At 40.0% G+C, this 9,637-nt stretch overlaps 1 protein-coding gene across 1 annotated transcript in view; it reads left to right on the top strand.

Annotated features, from left to right (window-relative positions):
• The window catches only part of KIAA1598 (KIAA1598 ortholog), a 51,322-nt gene that overhangs the window by 16,618 nt on the left and 25,067 nt on the right, over positions 1-9,637 (top strand). Inside the window, exons 6-7 of the mRNA XM_009072842.1 lie at positions 484-565; positions 2,668-2,762. Of these exons, the coding sequence (XP_009071090.1) occupies positions 484-565; positions 2,668-2,762 (177 nt within the window). The remainder of the gene's footprint in view (positions 1-483; positions 566-2,667; positions 2,763-9,637) is intronic.

Raw genomic sequence — 9,637 nt, 5'->3', positions numbered from 1 at the left:
CTTGAAAACTGGATAAGCCATGTACTGATGCAAATCAGGACTTTGTGGCTCTTCCTGTCTATGTAATACTTGCATTCAGAAAGACACAGCTGACAGCTCTTGGACAATAAACAGAGCCCAGGAAAAAAAAACAAAACAGCAGTCTGACTATATTAAAATGCAAAAAGTCAAGGGCAAGCTGGTAACTTTTCAACCAGATGCTGTGGTGCCTGATCCTGAAAGGTTCCAAAGATGTTATATTTGCAGCTGTGGCTGGTACGTGCCATGGGAGGATTAGTTCATAACCCTTTTATGACAGCTGTTATGACATCTGTAAGGTGGAGTAAAAATGCTTTCCATCCCACTGGAAACCCTGACATCAAGCCAAATCTAAGAAACAGAACTACAGAAAACAAAACTCTGCTTGGATTATGTGTGTGCTGTATGCCTTATGCCACCAACTAAAGTGCTCTTATTTTTTGTGTGTTCTTTATGCTTTTCTAGGTGAATAAGTTGAAAGAAGAAAAGGCTGTTTTGACAGATGAAGTTAATAAACAACAAAAACTCTGGGAAAAATGTAATAGAGGTATGTGGTTTCAGCAAGTTCTCCAACTCTTTGCTACATCCTTTGCAGAAGTTCCAGAGCTTTTATGTCGTAGTGCAAAGAGAAGGTTACAGAACAGTGACTGTGGTCCAGATCTGACACTCGACCTTATTGCTGCAGGCACTGCATAAACACATATTCTAGACTATCTGTACTCCAGCAAAATGTAACAATGTAAATAGCAGATGGTGTGTGAGAACAGGAAAACTTGCTCTGTGCCACAAGTAGCAAACCAGGGCAGGAGGGCAGTCTTACACAGAGATGGAGTTTGAACCTTAATCTCCTGTTCTTCTAATTATTACATCAGTTTTTCTCTTAGTTGGAACACAGCTAATAATTTTGAATAAAGACTTGGGAGCAACTTGTCTTATGTTCAGAGGATGATGAAAAAAAGGCAGGAGTGCTAGAATGTGATAAATAGGATTTCCATGTCATGAATGCAAATCAGGAAATTTCCTTTCCTGGAAAGAGAGGAGAAGTAAAACCAGGGCAGGGAAAGTCTAAAAAGAGATACAGCTCAGAAAAGGAAAGCTTTGGCTTAGTGTAGGTGAGTGCTTCTGCATGAAGAATAGTTGACCCCAAAGAAGTTTAGAGGGCAGGGGAAAGGTTTTAATGCCTTGGGTTCCTGTGCCTTTTTCTCTTGTTGCTTATTTAGCCTGATTTAGTTTGACTATGGTTAAAAGTCTCATTGACTGTTTCACATTTTCCTTGAAGTGTAAGACAAGAGGTATGGCCAAGATTTAGGAAGGCATATCTTGTAGGCTTCCACCAAGTGTCTGTCTCTTACCTCTTCCGTGTGTCTACATTGCTTAAGCCTATGACGGGCAGTACTCGAAGTCTCTTCTAACACCAAACCACAGATACACTGATTAAACAGATCAGCTTGAAGCTTTTGATGGGACAGTGTGGCAGATGAAAAGTTTCTGAAATGTTTTCTTTTTTCTAAGCATGATCAAAAGAACAGCCCCTAGTTTCACACTTACCTGTCTTCTGGAAGGAAGAGTTATACCAGCCTAGGTCCTAATGCAGTGGCAACATAAAGCAAGATTTCTTTTGTATGCATGAAATGAGCTATCAAAATACTGTTCAATACCTACTGTATCCTGTCTGTGTGGATACGGGTTGGAGCTTTGTACTCAATGCATTGCAGTGAGAGTTGGTGAATTTATCTGAAGTCTAAGTATGTTGGTTGTTTATTGGGTATTTTGTGTGTGTGTTATTGGAGTTTTTTTGTTTGTTTAGTTGTTTGGGGTTTTTTTAAGTGAAGCTTATTTTGAGAGTCAGGTGGGCTGGGATGTGCATCCCACTGTCTAAATTACCACTTACTGCACATACCCTTAAAAACATTAAGCTCATTTCCAAAAAAAGCAAGGAATTTGTGAGCAACAGTGTTAGAAATCCAGTGACATCACCCTGCAAACTAGTCTTCAGCCAATAAGAGTTAAAGCCTATCAAGATATTGCATGTGGTCACTGAGACATCTTCATGTGATACTTGTGTACTTCCAAATGATCCTTGCTGTGCTGGACTGCAGCCTGTTGGGACTGGTTTGGGAAGCATGATCCATGCTTAACTTTAGTCACCCACATGAGCCTTACTTTTGTGAGCACAGTTCAAATACAGGCAACACAAAATTGCACTCCTTTCTTCATGAGGCTCCTTTAAATCTCTGTTGTAAAGGGGCACATCAAGCCTCGCTCAGACCAGGCAAACAAATACAGATGCCTCAAAAATAATGTAGTAGTCTTTGATGGATTCAGCAAGGGTTTCTTGAGGCTTTGGGCACTTACACAAAAAGAGGCAAAATATGGCTTGTGCTACTTGATGCCTGTGACTGGAGATTTTGAATAGGAGTGTTATTCTGTTCAGAAGATCAGTAATTGTGAATATATATAGTGAGGTGTAGAGCAAAGAGGACAAATATTGCAAAGCAGACTGTATGTGGAAATGTAAAACTAGGTTATACTGTCAATGGGGGATTCATGGTAGTAGGGATTAGCAGCTTATCTGGGTAAATCAAACAGTAGTTCTTCTTTTGATCCATTTCACTTTTATTTCTGATCTAGTTTTATTCTTATAAACAGTGTCTGTGCTGGCAGTAGAGGAATATGAAGAGCTTCATGTAAACCTTGAACTGGAAAAGAACCTGCGGAAGAAAGCAGAGTCATTTGCACAAGAGGTGAGTAGTCAGGAAAAAGGGATCTTGTAAAATGAAGACATTGCAACTGGGCAAAAACTTACCAGCTTAGATGACTTGATTTCCATTCCCAGCTCTTGTACAAAAGAAGTCTTTGAGTGTCCATGTACTACTTACCATGTACCTATTCCCTAAAATGGGTTTAGTATTTCAACAGCATTTATACAGCACTTCAGAATCATCCTTACCTCTTTCCCCTTTTAAGGTGAGGCTTTAAATTTGTGATGGGCTTAGTTAGCCACAACATTTCAGTGTGGTATATGTAATGGCTGGATCTGGAAAGGATTAGCTTTCTAGTGATGTAATTTGAAGCACTCTGTTTTTCCTGAAAAATATGTGGACTCATGATAAAAGTGTTGCAGAAATACAGTGTTAGTTGAGGTTTGTGCAAGTTTGGCTGCTATTTAACGTATGCCTTTTCATTAACCTATTGCAGGGAGCATTCAAGCTGAAAGAATTTGTTTCCATGTTCTAGAAGAGGTACAAACTCAGAGAGGAAAATGAGTTACTGGGTAGCTTTATGGGTTGGCTGGTGGTTGCTCTGATGGCTTGTGACTGCCAATGTTTGCCTTAAAAAATGCTAACAAACTCTCATTCTGTTGATACACTGAAGCCCTATAAAATCGTAAGTTTGGTGTAGGTTGGACTGCTTTTTTCCTCATGTGCTTTTTCTGTTTGCACTCTGGATTTTAAAAGCTCTGCACTTGGGTTATACTTTCAAGCTTTTTTATCCCAAGCTGTGGAACAGTATTTTCTTTAATAAAAGTTGGACTTCCTAAGTAATTATTTTTCAGGGAGCTCAAGTTTAAAGAAAGCCATTATATATCAAAATTACGTGAGTTATCAGTACTCAGGTATTGTAAAGGGAAACATCTGACATCTGATATGAAGTGGATTTAAGATTTTGAAAACATGGTTGCCAGCAAGTAGGTATTTAGCCTTCAGAAGTCAGGTTTTGTCTGAGTAGAGAGTTCTTTTGCTTTTTGTCTTGCTTTGTCTCTCTCAAAAAACCAGGTTAAAAAGTATATTTGATAAGTCCTGTACAGTCAACTGCATTCAGTCAGTGATTTTAAGCACGGGCATATGTGCATTTTGAACCTCTATAGAAAACAGTGAACAGGCTCTAGTGTGTTCTGTTAATCTTGTGAGGTTTGCTGGGTGTTTGAAGTGTTTTGGGTATGAACAGAATTGTGTAACAACATTTTAAGCAAAACAAATTCTGGAGGATTTGAGATAAAATGTAAGTAAATTTAAAAATCTCAAAGTGAGGGGTGAAGAGATCAACCCACATGTTACTTGTACTTGCTCACTATCCCTGACTATGCTGTGTACAAAAGTGGAGAACTTTACAGCAGTTAAGAAAACAGATCTCTAAGAATGTGCATTTAGGCTGCATTACTGCAGTATCTATCTTGCATCTACTGTTGCTTTGCTTTATCTTCTGAAGTACAGAATAATTAGGTACTTCTGTCCATTAACTAACAACAGAAGATTGTACATAAGGGTCTTATGTTCCTTAGAAAAGAGTAATTTATAAATGTGTAGCTAAGCTGGTTTTCAGATAATAAAAGAATATAATCTGATACTCCAGGGCCAGGATGTTGCTTCTGTTTAGATTTATAACTGCAATATTCAGATCCATATTCTTTTTGAAAGATTATATTAAAAGTACTTTCTGTAATTGAGTAACAAACTCAATTATAAGCAGTTAAGTACAGTGGCAAAGAGATGCTGATTATTCTCAAACAAGCACTTCTTGGGTTTTGTCATTGTTGTTATCTCTGCCAAGAACATAGGCCCCTGTTGTTGTGCTGTCAGCATAGCTGTTCACTTGAAGCTTTTCATTCCATCAAGTTCTCCTGTCCAAACTGGAATCACTACAACAGTGAACTTCAGGCCTGCATTAGTCTTCCCTTTGTGTACCTGCTTGTCTTCCTTTTGTACTGTGCTGTTCAGAGAGAGTTCTAGAAAGTTTTCTAAAATGCAGGAGCATGTGTCAACAAAGGCATTGCTCATTTGTGTTTGTGGAACCAGAAGTATTTCAAATTACTTTCAAAACCTGTTATCATTGGCCTGGTTTCACACTGATGGTGTCCCTTGAGTGACCTGAGGCATTAGAGAGACAGGCTCTGGCCTACAACTGCATCCACAGCAGCAAAGCTTTATGCTCGAGTGAGGCTGTGTGAGCATGGATCGTGTCCAAGGTCACAGCTGTGTTTTGAGAGCTGAGGTTTCTAGGATGCGCTTACAGGAGCTGTGTTTGGATTATGCTAAGGATGTTCAGGGATTTTCTGCTTGCTTTCATTAGCCACCTGTTTTCTCTGTCCCTATAAAAATGTTACTTTTCAAAAACAAAATTTCTGTCGGATTTTTGCTTGTGTGTTGCAAAAGCCACAGTGGTTAGTTGTGATAAGTTGTGTAGTGTTGAGAGAAGGAATAGGTTTGAGTAGAGAGTAACACTGCATGTTTGGTGGTGGTCACATTGTCTTTGCAAGGGGCTGAGGTATCTGAAACTTGCCTTCATGGGGTGATTGGCCATGTATTCACATTCACCCCTTTCTCCATAATGTGGAGTCATCTTCTAGCTTTACCCTCCTGGGGTTGTCTTGCAGCTGTAATGGGAGGGGACCAGAGGAGTGCTGGTGCAGCTGCTTTTCAAAGGGCTGCCCTTTGCCTCCTGCCCTTCTGACAGGTGAGGAGGGTTTGCTACAGAACATGGGCACTTGGGAGTGCAGGTGTGAGAGATAATGGGTGGGTGAGCATGTGTGCAGAAGCGAACACAGATGGGGGAGAGGAAGGACGTGCAGCAAGAGAGGGAGGGAGCAAGCACATATAGGAGTGAGCTAACACTTGAAAATCAGAGCTTTTGATTAAAATAGAAAACCTCAATACAGCTTTAATTATAGTCATGCTGCTGGCACCACCATAATATATATTTAATTAATCAAAAATGATCCAACTTCAAACATTAGAATTCATGCTCTTTAGAGGTTCTAAAGAAACTGAGTAAATATTGTCAGTCGTGGTGTGGAGAGGGGGAAGGAAAAGGAAAGAGGGTTTGAAGTGAGTCACAATCCATTGTGAAAGGTACAGGAATCTGCATAAAAGAACTAAATAAATAGAGTGTGTAAGGGGCGGGGGCATGGAAAAATCTGTACCTACCTGAATAAAATGGGGTTGTTAACACAGGAATCTTGGCAAGCTTAACCAGAATTCTCGTGTCAGGTTTTAAGAGACACTTTAAGATCTCTTAGCTGTTTGTGGAGCAGTTTGTAAGAAAACAAAGGAAGGCAGAAGTATCTTGAAGGCCATGGCAACAATATAGAGGCTAGCCCTGAAAAGCACTCTTGCGCAGAGATGAGAAAAATACAATACATACAGCCAAAGCAAGCCAAAAGGGGGGGGAAACACGGTGAGAGAAGTAAATTGAAAGTCTTAGAAATGTAAAAATCTCTTGAGTTTAACAAAATAATCTTGCATAAGTGGTTTATTTAACATGCATCCTGCCTTGCAGCAATATTTTGTAAAGCAGTGTTGTAGTTTAACCCCTGCTGGCAACTCAGCCCCACTCAGCCACTCACTCACTCCCCATGACAGGATGGGGGATGGAATTGGAAGATAAAAATGACAAAACTCAGGGGTTGAGATAAAGACAGTTTCATAAATAAAGCAAAAGCTGCACTCAAAAGCAAAGGAAAACAAGAAATTAATTCACTGCTTCCTAGGTGTTCAGTTCCTCCAGGAGAGCAAGGCTCCATCATGTACAACAGCCACTTGGGAAGACAAACACCATCACTCTGAATGTCCTCACCTTCCTTCAGCTCTGCATGCAGAGCATGATGACATAGGGTCTAGAATATTGCTGTGTTCAACAGCAACTGGTATCTGAAGATAATTAGTTTGCAGTCCAGCTGACTGAACTGGAAATAATAATTAAAGAGACATGATAAGTGGTTAGTACTTGAATTCTCCTGAGCTTGAATGTTACCACTTTGAAGCATGATGTAATGCTAATATGTTTCATCAAGCTTTTTCCCAGGAACAGGCTAGTGAAATGGTAACAGATGTGTGCTCTAGGAAACTATCTCTTTGGTCTCTCTTTCTTTTTTTTTCTCCCCATCTCTTATTGTTCAGGCAATTAATCTATGGGGAAAAAAGTGAAGAGGTTTCCTCCTTTTTCATGTGGTATATGACCTACTTCTGAATGTATTAGATGGTGTCTGAATGCTGTAAGACTGTGAGCATTATAAAATGTGTCACTATGCTTCTGCCATGGCAAAAAGAAAACTGCAGGAAATGAAGAAATAAGTAACAATATAGATTATTTTTTTTCTCTTTATTTTGGGCCTTTATGCCTCATAAGCAAAGAGGGAGTGCTGTAGTTTGGCAAACCCTTTTGTGCAGAGCAAGCTGGTAAAATAAATAATAGTCTGTTTTTAGGGAAGTTGCAGTGCTGATGCAGATTGTTTTTTCACCGTCAGAATCCCTGCTCCAAGCACCTCTGTGGTGAGAAGCAAATGATGGACAAGAAATAGGGTTAACTCATCTGCTCCAGTTCTCCCTTCAGAAGTTGCTTAGCAATTAGCCAGATAACTAGAACAACTTTATTATATCTTTATCAGTCTAAAATATTATGAATCATCTAGATGAGTGACTGTTGTCTGCCCATTATTATGCACATGTCCTTTTTCATGGTCATGTTGCTCAGTTTTCTGTGGCAGCTTCAAAATCCAACGAGGGTTAGTCTTGGGCTCCTCTAAAGGAGGAGGTCTATGAAGGTCACAGTATATTGCCAGAAATGCATCACTTTGGTTTGGGGTTTTTTCATTAAGGAGAGTCTTGTCCTGTGCCCTTCATGCCCTTGGCATTAGCCATTTGGGTGATCTCTTTCTGTCTAACATCATGTGAGTGTTGCTTGCCACAGAAGCAGTTCCTGGGTGGGGAAGAATACAAGCACCAGATTGAAAATTTTCAGATCAGAGTAATGCCACATGCACTTAAAAATAAGCACATATTGAAGTAAGCTTTCTGGATTGTGTCCTAACTGCAGAAGTAGTTGTGTGCTACTGCAGCAACACTTCAGACACCTATGAACCCACTTAAACCACAAGAGATTTCTAACTCATACACAGCTGATCTCATTGCTTGATGTGCAGCATTGAGCCTGAGTGTAGAGAGAGCATTTCTAGTTCAATGTCCAAACTATGGGTGTGTTTCTTAATGTGTTTTAGTAAGATACATCTGTTTCTCAATTCTTTTATCAGAAACTCCTACTAGCCATTGTTTCTTGCTGTAATATTTATCCCCAGTGAAGCTCACAAGCCCAGGTGTCCTTGATAATACAGTAGAGTTAAGCAGTTGCAAAGTTAAAATATATATATTTCCTTTGTTACCCTGATAAGCCACTGAACTAAAAGCCACACCAGGAGTTATATTTTAATCCAAGTACCTCCTGAATTTAGAGCCACTTAGTGCTCTGTCAAGCCATAATCAGACAAAATGACTCTGTTCTCTCCAACACATAAAATCCTACAGTCTGTTCTTTTGGGGAGGTACAACAAATACCTTGATCCTGCCTCTCTTGGGACTCATTTCAGGTCTGAACACAAGACTGTAAGGCTTCAGTGCACACATAATGCAAAAGGCAGTGCTCTTGTAAGCTGTGACAAATGTAGATGAGTGGGTTGTCTCTCCGTGAGGGTGAGTTACTGATTTCTTAGTAGGCTGAAGTGTGGATGGGGCAGTGCTGCTCAGAATTCAAATCAGGGCCAACTGCTCAGTTGAGTGATCTTTTCTGTTTGAGATTTCCCAGATTTGACTCTGCCTTGCTTCTTACCTTTTCTTACTCTATTCATAAAATCATAGAATTTAAGGGTTGCAATGGACCTTACAGATCATCTAGTTCCCACCCTCCCTGCCATGGGCAGGGACACTTCTTCACAAGATCAGGCTGCACAAGGCCTCAAACTGCATTTGTACTGGATAGCATTTGACACTGGTTTTTATTTTACTTTATGCAACCAGTGATTACCTTATTATAACAGTGCTGCTGTATTGGGACATTCTTCTCCCTTCAAACTGTAGCTAAGACAAAAAAGTTATTCCACACAGCAAATACCTAAATGATGTATAGATGGAAGTGTAGCCACACATGGATATTAAAGCATTTCCTTTGGCCTCATTTTGCTCCTGGGAGAAGAGTTAGTTGGAAAGCATCCAGTTTTACCCTGAACGTTAACTTGAACGAGGATCCGTGTTCCCAGGGATCTGACACTAACGGAGTTGCTTTCTAACTTTTTTAATGAGGAAGAATTCCTTTTTCATCTCTGGTGTAAACAAAAAACAGCTGCAGCGAACGCTCTGTCGGGTAATGGCTAGAGCAAGAGTCTGAGAATGAGGTGTGGCCCCATTAAGGTCAAGGGAAAAACTGCTATTAATTTTGGGATTTCACCCCCTTCTCTTTCTACATCCCCAATTCTTGTGCAAACTCTACAGATGGAAAGTCGCCAAGTCCCATATTTCCTGCACTTTGAAGCTTCTCTTTGTAAACTCAGGGGGGAAAGATACATAACTGGTTTGAACAACACTTGGAGATTTTTAAAATTAGAAAGCTAGGTGTAAGCAAACTGTTTTCCTTCGTGATCTGCCTTTAGTTGCAGTCATGGTTTCAGTGGATTCCTCCAGCATTGGCTTGTGTTTCTAGCATTGATTTGGATACTCTGCAGATAATTGTCTAACAGGTGGCAGAGTCGGAACTAATCCATCAATTGGTTAAATTCCACCTAGTCCAAATAATCTTGTTAGTAGCTGTTTTGCCCTTTCAGCAGTCACTTTAATTAATATTCAGGGCTGTGCAG

Source organism: Acanthisitta chloris, unplaced genomic scaffold (genome assembly GCF_000695815.1).
Source record: "Acanthisitta chloris isolate BGI_N310 unplaced genomic scaffold, ASM69581v1 scaffold31424, whole genome shotgun sequence".
Taxonomy (NCBI): Eukaryota; Metazoa; Chordata; class Aves; order Passeriformes; family Acanthisittidae; genus Acanthisitta; species Acanthisitta chloris.
The sequence above is the reverse complement of the archived record's forward strand: the minus strand, read 5'-3'. Positions and strand labels throughout refer to the sequence as shown.